At 55.4% G+C, this 16,352-nt stretch overlaps 1 protein-coding gene across 5 annotated transcripts; it reads right to left on the bottom strand.

Annotated features, from left to right (window-relative positions):
- Positions 1 to 3,992: 3,992 nt before the first annotated feature.
- Positions 3,993 to 12,034, bottom strand: SPATA20 (spermatogenesis associated 20). Of its 5 annotated transcripts, XM_036879847.2 has the most exons (16): positions 11,736 to 12,034; positions 10,600 to 10,779; positions 10,432 to 10,496; positions 10,091 to 10,245; positions 9,862 to 10,005; positions 9,562 to 9,763; positions 9,201 to 9,331; positions 8,996 to 9,100; positions 8,677 to 8,751; positions 8,361 to 8,570; positions 8,085 to 8,277; positions 7,618 to 7,786; positions 7,117 to 7,328; positions 5,487 to 5,686; positions 4,464 to 4,544; positions 3,993 to 4,305 (listed from the first exon to the last, which is right to left on the bottom strand). In XM_036879847.2, exons 2-16 carry the CDS (start codon positions 10,722 to 10,724, stop codon positions 4,135 to 4,137), a joined length of 2,238 nt encoding a protein of 745 aa, XP_036735742.1. In that variant the 5' UTR covers positions 10,725 to 10,779; positions 11,736 to 12,034; the 3' UTR covers positions 3,993 to 4,134. The 5 variants fall into 5 exon arrangements, with proteins under 5 accessions (XP_036735742.1, XP_036735740.1, XP_036735741.1 ...); XM_036879845.2 differs by lacking the exon at positions 8,677 to 8,751 and having other exon boundaries at positions 11,736 to 11,862; XM_036879846.2 differs by lacking the exon at positions 11,736 to 12,034 and having other exon boundaries at positions 10,432 to 10,529; positions 10,600 to 10,707.
- Positions 12,035 to 16,352: the final 4,318 nt, after the last annotated feature.

Below are 16,352 nucleotides of genomic sequence, written 5' to 3' on the forward strand. Positions count from 1 at the left end.
TTAGGGATCTCTCGGAGCGTGTGCATCCCCTGCGGGGGATTCGCGCTTGAACATATGGCCCCAGGCAAGTCACGTCGGACCCAGAAGCCCAGATTCCCAGGAGCACTTTCGGAGTAGAGAGAAGCTCTTAGGAAGGGACCCGTCGGAGCCTCGAATGGGTGCGAGGGGTTGAAAGCACCGAGCTGGGCTTTGCCAACTCAACCTGCAAAGTCTCACCAACGCCCCCCGTCCGTGCCTCAGTTTCTCCTCGAATTCTGACATGGCTACTGAAAGGCTGTCCGCAGGACAGGCGCTTCAGAGGGCTGCTCTCCCCGCACACTTCCTCCCTATCAGGAGTGGGTCCTGGAGGGTCTGCGGCTCCCCAGCGCGCACATGCACGTACCGTCCTGGGCCCCTGCCCCGCCTCGCTTTCCCGAGTGCAGGGGCACAATCAGCTCCAGCTTCCTTTCACGGCCGACGCCACCCCAAAGGCCGTGAGTACCTGGGGGACGAGCGCCGCGGGAGAGCTGGACGCGAGGGTGAGGTGGTTGAGGGGAGGGCATCGAGGATTATAAGTTGGGAAGCACTTCCCCACCCCCTGGGGGAGGTAGATACGCGGAACCCAGCAAGTCAGTACCCTCTCCGGAGACTTCGAGGAGCTTACGCCATTGCGGAGAGGCAGAGGGATGGACAGGTGACCTCCCTACTCCCTGGCGTTTTTGCTGTCCCAAGACTGCGCCACCCACGCAGCGCCCGCGCACCTCCAGCCGCGTGGGGTGGGTGTCTCAGCTCCCTCCCGAGCGGGTTTCGGGAAGCGCGCTGGGAAGGGGAGAGGGCTGCTGCGCTGTCGCCTCCCAGGTTGCCCTTTCACCGAATCCGGGCACCAACTTGTGCAAATGAGGCCGGGCTCATTTGCATTTCATGCTAATGAGCAGATCCCTTAAGTGCCTTTCCCTCCTGGTGGGAATCTGCTCTCATTCTGCGTGTGCTGCGCCAGAATCTTGAACTCGCGGCAGTCTTCTGGGATAGAAGCCTATTTATGGTTCACTCCACGTGTCTGACACCTTCTTCCCTCCCGCAGGTCCACAGTCTGCCTGGTCTGCCTGCCCTCCCTGGAAGGGTTAGGAGTCCCCAGGGCTGGTACCTGGAGGTAGTGATTCTAATCATCACTCTTTGCAGAGTGGAAAATGAGGCCAGAGAGGCTTGCCTAGCACAATGGTCAGGTTTCCTGGTGGTCAGCAGGCTCCACACCTTCAACCATCATCCAGGCCACCCCCTTCTCTGAGCTGAACTCTGTTCTAGAATATACTCAGCAAGGGGAAGGGGCTGACACATTCACCATTGGGACAAATTGAGACCCACATTTAGTTCCTTGGACTCCGGGCATGGGGTGACCTGCCAGCGAAGGCATGGTGATCCCTGTGTGGGGCCACCAAGGGACTTGGAAATCTAGTCAGAGATACTCACTCTTAGCCTGAGTAGGGGAGAGGAGTGGAGAGGTAGGATGCACAGACAAGGCAAAGGAAACCAAAACCATCTTTAACTCTCACCTTCCAAGCCTCAGCTGGGACATCATCTCCTCAGAGGGGTCTTCAGCAAGTATCACAGTGCCCACTGAGTCCAAGGAGCTGAGCCAGACAAGAGCCTAGAACCTCACAGCACCTCACCCAGGCTGGGGTTATATGTTAGTGTGTTAGTAATGAAATGATTGTCTCCTTCTCTAGGTTCTATGTTCCCTGAGAGCAGGGGCTTTGTCCATTTTGCTCACCAGGGCCTAGGGCAGTGTTTGGCACAAAGTAGGTGCTTAATGAATCTGTTAGATGAATGACTAATTCCAGGCAGGGAGGGGAAACGAAGGGAACAAGAAATTCCTTTCTCTGGGCCTCAGTTGCCCAACAAAGAAGTCAGGCCAAAGTGTTGTCTAAGACCTCTTCTGAGCTCTCGTCCGGCTTGCTCCAGCAACCTTCCCTTCATGCCTCCCTCACAGCCTGGCTGGCTCCCTCAGGAACTGAGATAATCTTCCCATCTGTGATGCTCTCTGCTCAGCGATGATACATGGTCCCATTTAGTCACCTCACAGCCTAGGGAGTTAGGTGGTGATTGTCCCATCCCATTTTTTAGATAAGGAAACTGAGGTTCAGATGAAATTACTTAAGCGACTGCCCAAATTGCAAGGCTGTGTCTCTAAGAGCCCTAGCCCTTGGCTCTTCCAGGACAGTCCTGATGGCAGGGGAACGGAACATATCCAAGAGGCACTGTAAAGGGGAAGAGGAGCTACAGACTTAAAATCCCACATTTGAGCAGATTTATGTTCAGCCTTGCCCTCTCTAGAAAGTGCAAGAGAACTAACCCTTTAAGGACTTCTCTTCTTTCTCTGAACCCATTTTCAGAATCCTATTGTCAGGTGTGTGCCTGGTCACAGGGAAAGAGGAGACAACAGAGTAGAAGGAAGACTGGATGGAGGGGTAGAAGACACCAAGTGCATCCTCCTTCACAGCTATGCCTGCACCTCCTAGGGGAAGAGGAAGCCTTAGTGGTTTTTACTGTTTTCTAGACGCTCCAGAAAGAACCAGATGTGTTCAGAGGTCTCAGGCCACTCTTACCATCTCTGGGCCTTGAATCCCTATCTGTATGAGGTCACCACCTCATTCATGAGGGTCAGTAGGATGAAAGATTCAAGAGAGCTTTGCACACTGCCTAGACCTTTCCAAAGCCAGGGCTAGGGCTGCCAAAAAGGCCACCTGTGCTTCACCACACTCTACCCTCCCACCTAGCTGACCCCTAAGACCAGGCTCAGCTTGCCCAGTCCTCAGATTTCATGGCAAGGCTGAGCAGCCTCCAGCCAGAAAGGAACCAGCTGACCTTGTTGGCTCCAGCCCTAATCCCCTCCAGATGGGCTGGTGGCTTGCACTGAGGGCCCAGGTGCCCAGAAAAAAGATGACCCTGGTCCCAGTAACCATGTGTAGCTGGGTGTGACAGTGCGCAGGGGGTGGCCATGGTCCTGAGCAGACCTCAGAGTGACTCAGTCCAGCCTCCCAGCTCCTTTGCACCCCAGTCCTACTGCTGGCATCCCCACAGGCTGCGGCCGCATTCAGGTCCCATCGCTAGCAGCCTCTCCTGGCTAGCTGTACTGCTTGGTTCTGGTGCTGTGAGGGTGCCCAGGCTCAGCAGATCCCTGAAGCGGCCAGGGCGGGGAGGGGAAAGCCCCTTCCCCTCGTCTGTGACTGTCAGCCCCATCACCCTACACCTGTCCGTCCCAAAGCACACCCTGTGGAAGCTAGATGGGGTTTCTGGGACCTCTGAAGGTGTGGGTACCAAGAATGGGCCTTGTGAGCATCTCCCAACATTGAGGGTACAGGAGGAGGTCACAGGAAGGCACTGGCTTTCCCTGCAGCAGGAAGGACTCAGATATGGAGAATGACTTCTAACCCAACAGATGTTCCAAGTGAGAGAGAACTCATTCCCTGGACTGGCTTATGTGAGAGCACGGGGGTGGACGATATGACCGCCTGCAGGGAGGCTTTGGCTGTATCTTTAAGAGGCCAGAGGCTGGCTAGATAACCCAAAAGAAATGTCCTTGGTCCCACAAGGACCAGCTCCCACAAGGCCCCAGAGTGTGTGTAAATGCTGCCATTCCATGAAAAATAAAAGTTCACAGAAAGCACCCCCCTGCCTCTTCCCCAGCTTAAAACAGGAGGAGACAATGGGAAGGGGAGGGCAGGCCCCTTTCTAAACTTTCCTGAGGGCAAGGATTAGCCTTTCCCCCTGGGCAAGTCCACACTCATCCCCATTCCTGGTGGTCATTACTGTTCGCCTGACCCCAGTTTCATTCAGGCTGCAATGACCATGGATGGGGGTAGAGTCGGCCTGGGGACCTCTGAAGGGGAAGGAGGAATGTGAGAAGGCAGAGGGGTCAGCCGGGGGCTCCGGAGGAAGGGGCTCTGGGCTGTTGGTTCCCAGGCTACAGCCTGAGGCACCTCTCTCACAAACAAGGCGGAGGCCCAAGGTTAGCTCAGGACACTGTTAGGTTTATTCCAGGGTGAGTAGGTGCCCATGGAGGGGGGGACAACAAGGATGGCTGAGGGCACCAGGGCCTGAGTCTCTGGTGTGTTGGAAGCCCCACCTTCTGCCCCAGACCAAGGCAGGGGGTTCCCATCACTGGTGCAGCAGTTTTCTTAATTCACAGGGCTCCGTGATGGGCATAGAGCAGGCCTGATGCTCATATACATAGGCGGTGGCCAGGTCTTCTAGTCTCCTCAAGGTGCTCAGGAAGGGCAGCTGGCGGGACAGGAAGCTAGAGGGGTCACCGTCGGCCAAAATCAGCACCTGGGCAGCAACACAGTAGATGAGGGGCACCTGGGGGTGCTGGGACCCCAGCAGAGCCCACCGGTGAGTTTCCTGTCCCTAGGCCTTCAGAGGAGCAGGAGATACTGTGGAGCGGAGGAGGGGAGGCAGAGGGTGGGGCCAGGCTTACAGATGCAAACCTTGTTAGGGATGTAGATGGAGTGGACACACTGCAAAAGAGCCTTGGTGTCCTTGGCCTGGGGGTCTCCGCAGATCACAATCTGATCAGAACAGAAAGGTGACCCCAGTGACAGGTACCAGGGGGCTAGACCCAGACCCACCAAGGCTTCTCCATCCACCCTACCCCAACCCTATAGCCCTAAGAAGGAATGAGGACTTAGCTCAGCATTCCCCAGACCAGCTGCCGGGAGGCTGCCTCAGATTCACTGCTCAGCAAGTGCAAACACAGTACACATGCACACATGTGAATACACAAAATGACAGTGTCATACCTAGTGGTAGAGATACAAACACAGGGAGACACATGAACACACACACACCATGTAAGACTTGATATACTGGAAGACATACAAAGATACAGAGACACAAAGTTGTCATATATACACACAGCAGATGCCCATACAGAGGCAGATACCACATACAGAAATACCATGCACACACACAGAGGCAGAGATACATAGGGAAATGTGCAAATATAAGCAGGCAAACCTGAACAGGGGGCAAACACATGTAGACAGGAAAACACATACAAGTGAACACTCACACCAGCACACACTCAGGAAAGCAGACACGGCCTCATACATCCAGATGTGCATACACAGCATAATGCACATAGTGAGATGCATGCAGATGTGCATATACCTGCACACACCCGACCAATCACATGGATACAGAGACATGGAGAGAAACTTCAACCACAGGGCGCATATTTGGCCCCTGCCTCCTGCCCCTGCCACTCTGAGGCCCTGTCACAGGCACTCACATTGCTCCTCAGACACACACTCACAGAGGCCTCCACCTACAGAGATGCTCCTGTGGGGACACCTGCCCACATACTCATAGACCTGAGCTGGGGGACAGCCTCAGACCCCCACCCCACACCTCCGACCCCCGACTGTGGCCTTAGTTCCACTCCCACCTAGGGTCCCAATCCAAGCACTTTCACACACACACACACACACACACACACACACACCCCAGACCTGCTTGAGGGTCTGCTGGTGGGCCGAGAGGGCGCAGATCATTTCAGGCAATGCCACAGGGACACGGCGCAGGCGCTCAGAGAAGGCAGTCAACAGGCATGCACACTTGTCCATCCAGTCCTTGTGACCCGTGAAGCCGTGTAGCCGAAGTAGGTTGTGGGCTGACACAGAGTTGGCACTGGGCTCTGCACCGTCCTGGTCTGCAGGGCACAGGGGATGGGGGCTTTGAGGCAGGATCACTGGGTCTCAGGGTCCTGCCATAGAACTGTGGCCAGGGCTACTAGGAGATGGGTTGGAGCCGAGTCCCTGCCCACTGGCCCCTGCCCCAGGTCTGACCTCTTCTGCTCTCTGACACTTCCTGCTCTCCACTTGCCCCTGGCTGAATGGCTGGTCTCCATGCTCCTCCATCTCACTGCTGACACCCCAATCCAGCCGCCTGGCAGCTTGAGCCCGAATGGCATCCTCCTTGCCGCTCCCTCGATCTCTCTCACCTCCCACTTCTAATCTACCCACAAGTCTGCTGGGTCTGCAGCCAGAATAGATTCAAGTCCTCCTACTTCTCCCCATCTTGTACTTTCACCTGGTCTGGGCCTTCACCAGCCCTTGCCCAGAATGAATGCCACTGATGGTCTCCTAACTGGTCATCCTGTTTCCCTTGTCCAAGTGGCATTCTTAGATCTAACCAGAGCAGATCACAGTTCACTTTAAGTCCTCCAGAGCCTTCCATTCCTTGCCATGCCTTCAAGACCCTGCAGGGAGCCAGCCCCACCCACTTACACTCCTTCCACCCCACATGTTGGCCTCTGGCCCCTCTCCTCTGGGCCTCTCACAGGCTGCTCCCTCTACCTGAAATCCCTCCCCAGCCCTCCATGATCACAAGGCCCCATCTTGCCCTCCAGCCCTTGGTTAGATGACAGTTGTCACAGGTTGAATCTGACCTCTCCACAGCTGAGTTGGACCCCACTGTTGTCCCCTCTCAAGGCCCCTTCATTCGTTCAGCTGACATTCCTTGAGTACCTACTATGTGTCAGGCCTGCACTAGATCCTGGGGATACAGCAGTGACAAAGTCCTGCTCCCAGGATGCTTACATTTGAGTTGGGTGAAAGAGAGCATTCACAGACCAGATGCGTCAGGTGATGGGTAAGCGTAACTGAGAAAGGTGAGGGGACAGGGTGCACTGGAGAGGCATCTACTTCTTCACAGCACTCACAGGGCTAGCTATGTGTTTGTGTGTGCATTTCTGCATTAAGCATGGCTTTTTATTAGTTGTCTCCCCTACTACACTGTAAAGTTCTTGAAGACAAGGATCAAGTCAGCTTTGTTTCATAAATGAATCCAAATGTGCCAGTTACTGCTGCTAGGCATGTTCACAGAATAACTAATCTTTATATCAACCCTGTAAGGTAATACCAGTGTTAGCTCCATTTCACATATTAAGAAACTGAAGTGCTGGAATATAATGACACCAGCCCAAAATCACGCAGTTAATAAATGGGAGAGATGGCCCCAGGAGGGCCAAGCCCCTGCCACACCAGCTCTTTACCACTCTACTGCCTTGTGCCTCCCCCAGGGAAAACCAAGTCCCAACTGGGTCCAGCACCCCAGGCAAGCTACACACCCACCACTGACCGTCTTTCAGACGCAGGGGCAGGCCAGCCCCCAGCTCAGCCTCACTACAGAAGTAGCCACCACCCTGCGAGTCCCAGAAGAGTCTGTCCTGTGTGTCCTGCAGCCTCAGAGCCCACTCGAGCCATGCACTCTCCTGTGAGGCCTCGTACAGGTCCAGCAAGCCCCGCACTACAAAGGCGTAGTCTTCCAGGAAGCCCCAGCAGGGCGGGTTGCTGTAGGAACAGGCATTAGGCGACGGACTGCGGACAGGCCCAGGGAGAAGGGGGTTTTCCCAAAGGAGGCCTTTTTATGTATTCTTTCACTTTACCCTCAAAATCTGCCTCTATGCTGGGTACCATTAACCCATATCCCAGATGAGCAAGTGGGTAAAGGGAAGTTAAGAGCTCACAGCAGGCAGATGGTTAAGCCAGGACCGGAGGCTACCCAGAGGAGAGGAGAGGGGCAGAGAAAAGCCAAGGTTGCCTAGGGAGACAAGCCTTCCTGGGCTGCTTGGTCTCCCACCTCTGCTCCACGGTCCCCCCAGAGCCTGTGTAGCAGGTTCGCATCAGGCGGCCGCTGGCCACATCAAACATGTGCCGCTTCAGAAACTTGGCCCCATTGATGGCGCAGTTGATCAGCCTCTCCAGGCCTAGAACAGCCCCCGTCACAGCATAGCCAGACACCATCAGTCCTGGAGGGAGGTGGTCATGAGAAGCTGGCTGGCTCTCCAGGCATGGCCACCCCACTTGACACTTCTCTGGAGCAACAGGATGAGCAGGTAAGGGCTTGGGCTCCAGTGCCAGGCAAGGCTGGGCTGAGGCGTGACAATGGGTGAGTTATTTAAACTGTCTAAACCTCAGTACAATCTGAAAATTAAGAATAAACCTGGTAAAGGAAGAATTAACATTTAGCAGGTGTCTGACATACAGAAGGGCCCTGTGAAGGGTGATTCTATAAATGGGATCAGCCTCAAGACACCGTGGTCCCACCGTTCCAGGCGGCCAGCATCTTGGTGTCCAGGTGCGGTTTCGGCCGATGTTTCCGGGCCTGGAAGAGCTTCTCCAGCCCTGTATTGAGCAAGGTCCGTACAGCCTCCATGTCCAGGCCAAAGCGGGCAGCGGTCAGCTCTAGCGAATACCGGACATTCAGCACGTTCTGGCCCTGCAGCTCCCCTTTGGGATCCTGAGGGAAAGAGCCCTTGTCCAAGGGAGTCCACTCACCTATCTGGCTTCAGGACCCCCTCCCGTGTCCCCAGGCATCCTCACTTGACTGGGGCCAATGTTGCCAGCTTCTGTGAGGCCATAGTGTTTCATGAGGAGCTGGCCCGAGGTCAGCGGCTCAGTGGCATCCAGCACAGGCTCGGGGAGCAGCTGCTGGACCTCTTCGACAGTCCACACATAGAAGGCGCCCTCTTTGGGCCGAATGTCCCTCTCTGGGGGCGAGTCTGCATCCTCAGCGCTGTAGAAGCCTCCAGACTGTAGGGAGGGGAGAATTGGCTGGTCACAGCCTTCAGAGCAGTGGAGTCCCTGAATGCCCCTAGACCCCACGCAGCCAGGCCCGCCTGCCTCAGTGGACACACACCCGGTGACTCAGGTTCCGAGACACGTACTGCAGGATGTCTTTGGCAACATCAGCATAGAACTCATCACCAGAGATCTGAGGGGTTAGGGGAAGGAGGATGTAAGCAGAGGTCCCAGGAGAGGACTGGGGCTCGAGGGTGGACAGACAGTCAACATTCTCCCAGGAGAGTGAGGAGGGAGCCTAGATAGCAGGCATATGGGAGGGAATTAGGAGTGAGATTATGGGGGAACTGCAAGTCCCCAAGAAGGCCCTGGAAAGGGCAGCAAGAGGTAGGTGGACAGGCTTGATGTCCTTGCTCTAGGCTGGGGTCAGGGGTCACCTGGAAGGCCTGTGAATAGGCTACTGCAAGCTGCCCCTGGTCATACAGCATCTTCTCAAAGCGTGGGACGTGCCACTGGCGGTCCGTGGAGTAGCGGTGGAAGCCCTGTACCAGGTGAGAGACAGGCTGGAGGCTAATCCCAGCCTCTGCCTCCAACCCTGCTGCCTCCTGCTGCCCCCTCCAGGAAATGCCTAGCCCCCATCACCTGCCCCACGTGGTCTCGGATACCCCCATTGGCCATCATTTTCAGGGTGTGCAAGGCCATCTGCTGGGCCCGGGAACCATCCTGGGTTAGTCGATGATCGAGCCAGTAGGAGAACAGGAAGTTCAGGATCACTGCGGGCACCAGGAGCAGCAGGTAAGAGGATAAGGGGGCAGGGGGCAGAGATCCCTGATTAGGAGGCCCTTGGCCAGGCTGGGGTTAGGAGTTCCCTCAATAGGTCAGGAGGTCATGGGCCAGTCAGGAGAGCAGGAGGTTAATGACCAGCCAGGGGTCAGAAGATCATTGTTCAAGACAGATATTTGAAGGCCAGGCTTGGGGGAGGAAAGGCATGGGGGGCACTGACCCGGTGTGGGGAACTTGGGGGCCTCAGCAAAGCCGCCGTACTCCTCATCATAGCCTTCGTCCAGCTGCTGGAAGCAGCGACTGTTCATGGTGGCAGCAGAGGGTGGCACCTGGCGGTCACCCATGCTAATCTCCGACCGAGCCAGCAGGGCTGTGGTGACACGCTGACTATTTTCGAGCAGGGCGCCCTTGTTCTGTTTCCACTATAGGAGGCAGGGGCAGACCTGGAAGTCAGCACTGGTGGGGCCCCTTGTCTCCTCGCCCTTGACCCTGGTCTCCCCACTCCCTGATGCACACCCACCTTGTCCCGTATTCTCAGCAACACCGTGCGAAAGCCAACTCGGGTCAGGCCATCCTCCAGGGGGAAATAGGTGCCCCCCACAAAGGGCTGGAGGTTGGGAGTCAACCACACATTCATGGGCCAGCCCCCACCACTGCTGGTGGCCTAGCAGAGAAGGGGCAAGGGTGAGGGGAGTGGCCCTAGTGCAAGGGCAACCCCCGCCCCACCCCTCCATGGGAAGACCACTCACCTGCACAAAGGTCATGTACACCTTGTCCACATCAGGTCGCTCCTCCCGGTCCACCTTCACACAGACAAAATCCTCATTGAGCAGTTGGCCAATCTCCTCGTTCTGGAAGGACTCCTCCTCCATCATATGGCACCAGTGGCAGGTGGAGTATCCCACTAGAATGGGGCCATGGGGGGCCCAGTGGGCAGAGTGACTGACCACAAGGGAGGCCAGTCAAGGGGCCCAAACTGGACTGAAGAGACCCTGACCTCTAGTTTCCTGGGGGTCCCGGATCCAGAGGACCCTTCCCCTATCCCCTATCACTCCTCCGCCCTCTATCCCAGGGAAGGCAGGTGTCTTACCTGAAAGGAAAATTGGCTTGTTTTCATTCCTGGCTTTGTCAAAGGCTTCCTGTCCCCAGGGGTACCTAGGTCAGCAGGGTAGGGCATCACTTATAAGCCTAAGGGGAGGGAGAAGGGGCTGAGACCCAGCAGCCTGGAGGAGAGTGTCAGTTGGGGAGAGGTACTCACCAGTCCACAGGATTGTAGGCATGTTGCAGGAGGTATGGTGACTTCTCATTGATCAGGCGATTGGGGACCTTCTGAGGGGTGGACTGAGTGCATTTGGGTCGGCTTCCCTTCCCTCCAGCAGGCATGGGCACTGAACTACTGACTGTCACACTTCGGTCCTTGTCCCGGGAGGAGCTACGCCTGCATGGGCAGATGGGTCAGGCAAGGGGTCCCCACCCACCTACCACAGGGGCCTGCCCCACCCCACCCCACTCCAAGCACCCCTCCCAGAATCCGGCTCCCAGCCCCACCTACCTTTCTGAACCACGGGGGAGACCCTTGTGCCCCCCCTTGTGTTTTTTGGGGGCTGAAGAAATGTGGCTCATTGGGGCTCCCTGCCAGGTTAGCTTCCCCCAACCCCTCAGACCAGGTGGTGGCAAGGATAATGACTGTGAGGTCAGCATGAGTCACAGCGGGTAGAATGGTCCCACAGGCTCCATTCTGTCCCCCTAACAGGGCCCCTCCCCCCGGGGAGGTGCTTGGGATGTCTCCTTGGCATGACTGGGTGTGCCATCTGGGCAGGAAGGCTGCACACTGCTGGTGGCTGGACAGGGCAAGCATAGTTGGGTTTGGGACTGGCCCCGGTGAGGGGCAACAAGAGGAAAATCAACAATGGGGACTTCCTCACTCAACATCCACTCACTGGGCACTCCTGAGAAACCTTGTCCTGTGCCAGGACCCCAGGACCTGAGGACCCCCAGAGAATCAGAAACTGGCTCTGATAGGGGGCCCAGCGTAGGCGGGTGGTGCTGCAGAGCAGACCTAAATAATGGCAAACCCTTGCAGAAATAAGAACTGTGACATGCCAGCCCAGGGTACTGTTGGACAAGGACCCTTGGCCCAGCATTGTGGTTCAAGGAAGGCTTCCTGGAGGAGGTGTCGGAACAGAGTCCCCGGGGAGCTAGCCCTGCGGCTCCCCGAGGGGAGGTGGGGGGAAGGAGGGCATGGCTGCTTGGGTCAGGTCGCAGGAGCAGACTGGGGGTGCGGGGAGAACAGGCATGAGGAGGTGATCGGGCACGCATTGGGGACCAGCGCCGGGATGACCGGTCCCGGGGCCCCCCAGACACAGGGCGCGCCACAGCGGCCCACTCACCCACCCGTACCTGAGGCTCGCGAGGAGGCCCGGCCCCGGGTGGGGCAGCAGGAGGCCGAGGCACCGCCGGGCCCGCGCGCCCAGCCCGGCTGCTCGCGGCTGTGGGCCGAGACACCGCGTACACGACTGAGAGCCCGAGGCTGCGAGAGGCGGGCCCGAGCACCCACCGAGCCGCACGCAGGCGGGTCTTAGCCGAAACTCCCGGCGGCGAGGCTGGTCTCCGAGCGCCTCCCGGTGGCTGGATGCGGGATTGGAGATCCGACAGCCCGGGGTTGACAGGACCCAGGTCTGTGCACAAAATTGGGATGGCTCAGCTGAATCTCAACCAGCTGCCTGCGGAAGAATAACCCCCATGAGGAGAACGTGAAGGGCTGTGAGGATGCCAGGACCTCGGTATGCCAGTCTCAGCTCATTTTGTCCAACCCTTGCCCATTTTACAAATGGGAAATGAGGTGCAAGCAGAAGGCATGTCTTTTCCAGGCCCACCCACCAGTGAGTTTTGCTTTTGCCCATCCTCTTTATCTCAAGGTTCTGCTCAAATCCCACGCACTCCAAGAAGCCTTCCCTGAATAAAAATGATGAGCCAACTTTATGTCCTATCATGTACTTTACACCCTTGTCCCATTTGCTACATTCTGCCAATACATATTGAATGCCCACTGGCTGCCAGACACTCTGCTAGGTACAATGATGGGCAGAGAGAAACCAGACTCCTCCCCTTGTGTTGCTCACAGTCTGATGAGGGAGGCAGAAGCTAATCTGACAGCCATACAAATTAATGTACAACCACCCACTGTAATTAGTGGCATGACTAGGTATGACAAGAAACCTGGTCTGGTGGGAGAGGCAGTGGTGGTGGGGGTGGGGTGGGGGAGTGGGGAGTGGGTGGAGGCTTCCCTGAGGAAATCACCTGTGTGTAGCAGCCATTGAGGAACAAGAGGATGGAATCCAGACAGGGTGTGAGAAGAATGCTGGGGAAGCAGGAGGAACAGATGTGCAAAGGCCCTGTGGTGTGGCAATGAGTCAGTGCTGGGGAACTGCAGAGGGCCCACGTGGCTGCAGGACAGAGAACTAAGGAAGAGAGGTAGTAGATGAGGTTGTGAGGCTGGGGAGGAGGGTAGGTCTTGGAGGGACTTGTGAACTATGGAAAGGAGTTTTGGTTACTGATGAGAGCAGAAGAAAGATGTTGGAGGGTTTTAGTAAAGGGAGTGACCCTACATTTTACAAAGATCCCTCTGGCTTCCAGTGGAGAATGGACTTGAAAGGAGTAAGAGTGGAAGCAGGCATGGTCAGGAGGCCATAGCAGGCTCTGGGGGAGATGGTGGGGCCCTATACCAGGTGTAGGTGAAAATCAAGAGTAGATGGCCTCAAGGTCTGTAGAGGAGGAAACGTCAAAATCAGCAGTGAGGGAGAGGTAGGTACTAAGAGTGATTTGCAAAGTGGGACTTGTGCTGAGTGGTGAGGCCATTTTCAAGGAGGGGGTTGGGGAAAGGCTCAGGTGGAGGTGTTCATGAGATCATTCTTGGAATGTAGGTTTGAGATTCCCTTGAGACACATATGTGGAGATGACAAGGCTCTGGAATGCAATGGGGAGGTCATGGAAGGAACCAGGGGGCATCATCCAGGGAGACTGCAATGAGGAGAGAAGGGGGGCTCAGGCCCCCAGCCTGAGAAACTCAGGAGTGCACCTGTGAAAGACAGAGATGGAAGAGCCAGAAGGTCAAGGGAAAACCAGGAGAGGGCGATGACCCAGAGGCAAAGGGACAGAGATTTGCAAGGAGGGAGGATCCACATGGTCAGACTCCAGAGAAGCCGCTAGGATGGGAAAGCAAAAGGTACACTGGCTTTAGCAACATGGAGACCATTGGTAGGCTTGGCAGGTGCATTCAGTGAGGTGAGGCTGACAGAGAAGCTGGTTGGAGTGGGTTGAGGAGGGACGAGAAAGAAAGGGGATGCAGAGAGATAGGATGGGTGCTTGATGTGAGGGGAAATATGGAAACACTTTCAAGATGGGTGAGGCTATGACAATTATCAAGGGGAAGGACTTGGTTGAGAGAAGGCAATTGACAATATCAAGGAGAAAAGAGATATCTGAGAAGGTTGGGCGATGGGGTGACAGAAGGGTTGGCAGGCTGGAGGGTCTGGTGGGTACTCCCTGGAAGGGCTGAGATTAAGATCAGAGAACGGGAAGCCTGCCTTGAATGTGGAGGGACTGGGAATAAGACCCAAAGTGTGACCATGGGCGAAGGTAGCTGAGAGGTCAAGGGGTGGCAAGATCATCCTCTTGGATAATGGAATCATACAGGATTGAGCAAGATTTGAGGAAGAAGGCTGTGATCCAGGCTGGAAGCATGGCAAGAATGAGGTGGAGCACAGCGCCAGGTAGAGAGGAGGCAAGACAGCCTGTGGCTCCAGCCTCCAAGGAGAGTCTTACAGGAGGAAGATGCTCCAGAAGTAGCTACGGGGAACAAGGTTACCAACCTCTTCTTCGTGGGAGTCAAAACAGCACCCTTTGGGAACTGGGAAAGATGGGTGGGAAGGGAGGGATAAGGGGGAAAAAGGGGTATTATGATTAACATACCTAATGTAGCTGGGGCGGGATGGGGGAATGCAGGGAAGGCAGTATAACACAGAGAAGACAAGTAGTGATTCTATAGCATCTTACTAAGCTGATGGACAGTGACTGTAATGGGGTATGTGGGGGGGACTTGATAATAGGGGGAGTCTAGTAACCATAATATTGCTCATGTAATTGTACATTAATAATAGCAAAATAAAAAAAATAAAAGCCAGTCCAAAAAAAAAAAACAGCACCATTTGGGAGTCCTTAGGGTACTGTCCACAAAGGATAGCCAGTTTAGAAGAGCAGGGACCAGGCAGGGGAGGGGTGAAGGGTGGGTCAGCAACCAAGAGGGGTGGAGACCTCTCTGGGGTGGACAGCAGAAGACAGATGGGAGCTGGCCTCTGTGCACTGCCTAGCACAATCGGAATGAGGGGTAAAGTAGGGTTATTCCTCATGATTAGTCTCTGAGGAGGGTGGGCCCTGGGCTGAATGAACATTGGCCTGGGAGGAGCCACACAACTTCATAAGGAAGGAAATCTAGTTTCTGTTTGACAAGTAAGGAAACAGAGGCACAGAGTCATAGAGAGGTTAAATAATTTACTCAAGGTCATGGAGCATAACCACTTATTACTAAGTGATTATTATTATTATTATGTACAAACCATAGAATTCTGAACTCTGTTTGTCTGACTCCTAAGTAGGTGTTCTTGTCCATCCTGCCTGTAAGAGCCATGGTAGGATTCCCTCCTTCCAAAAAAACAAAGCAGCAACTTTCCCCAACCCCACTAAGAAGGAAATCAGCATTGTCTTCTCCCCAGGACTTCGGTGTTTCTGGTTTATGGAAGGCCGTTTTCCCCAAGGGCCTGGAAAGGGGTGGGGCTGGCAGCAGCCCACCTCAGAGTCAGACTCTGAGCCCTGAGGACACACCAGTGTCCAGTGGCCAGAGAGCATTGAGTAGAAAGGGTGTGAGGGTGACCATGGTGGCCCCCAGGATGAGGTCAGCAGGTTCTGCCCCTCGGTTTCCCGGACCCCACATAAGACCACAGGAGGGGTCAGGTTCCCTCTGCATGCCTGAGATTGACTTCCTTGCCAGCCCTGGTGAGGGAAACGAGGGGTGTAGAGCTAGATGTAAGGTGAGTCAGTAATAGGAGCGTGGGACCTCCTGTACTTGGCTTGCCAGCCCCACTGAATTCTGAGATCCTGGAGGCTATGAGTTTAGCAATTCTTGATCGCTCCCAGGTGAGCCCAGCACTTTGTCCAAGCAGTCAGTATTTGCAAACTAAATCTGGGGTGCAGCCCAGCTCAGGAATGTGGAACCAGACTGAGACTGAATCCCAGCCCCACTCAATGCTAGCTCTGTTACTTTGAGAAGGCCACTTAACTTCTCAGAGCCTTAGTTTCCTTCTTATAAAATGGAGGCAGGGCCAAGTGCACTTGGTTTAATGTCCTGCTGTCCCCATTTTAAATTTCTTAACCCAATTTTGAACAAGGGCCCTGAATTTTCATTTTGCACTTGGCCCCACTATTATGTAGCCAGTCCTGAAGGGAAGTAATATTATCTACCTCGGAGTGTTATTGCAAGGATTAAATGAAATAATCTGCCCTAAGTGTTTAGCCAAGATATGGCAATTGCCTCTCGTTCCTTGCTATTAGGTCACCCCCAGTGCCCACGTGAAATAAATGACCAAATGAGTAAGAGCTTGGGGAGCATCTGGAAGCGAAGGTGCCAGGCTGAGGGGGGCTGTATGGGAAGAGACAGCATTTTGAGCCCCATGTTGTGGAGCAGCTGTTTGCACAGTGGACAGCTGGTGATTCCCGCCGTGATCCAGACTGGGCAGCTACGTCCGGCAAAAGTCTACTTGCTGAGAGTGGAAGACCGGGGTTCCTGTCTTTATTTATGGGCGTGGTCTCGGCCCCAGGGAAGTGGTCAGTCTCCGGCTCCAGGAGTAGCGAAGGGTGTGCGGAAGCCCAAACAAGGGTCCAGGTGGGCCTGGGGGCGGAGTCTCAGTCATTCCGCGTTTCCTGGGCGGGTCCTGGGATGGCAGCCCCGCCCCGCCC

This window comes from Manis pentadactyla, chromosome 4 (assembly GCF_030020395.1).
Source record: "Manis pentadactyla isolate mManPen7 chromosome 4, mManPen7.hap1, whole genome shotgun sequence".
In the NCBI taxonomy this organism is placed as follows: Eukaryota; Metazoa; Chordata; class Mammalia; order Pholidota; family Manidae; genus Manis; species Manis pentadactyla.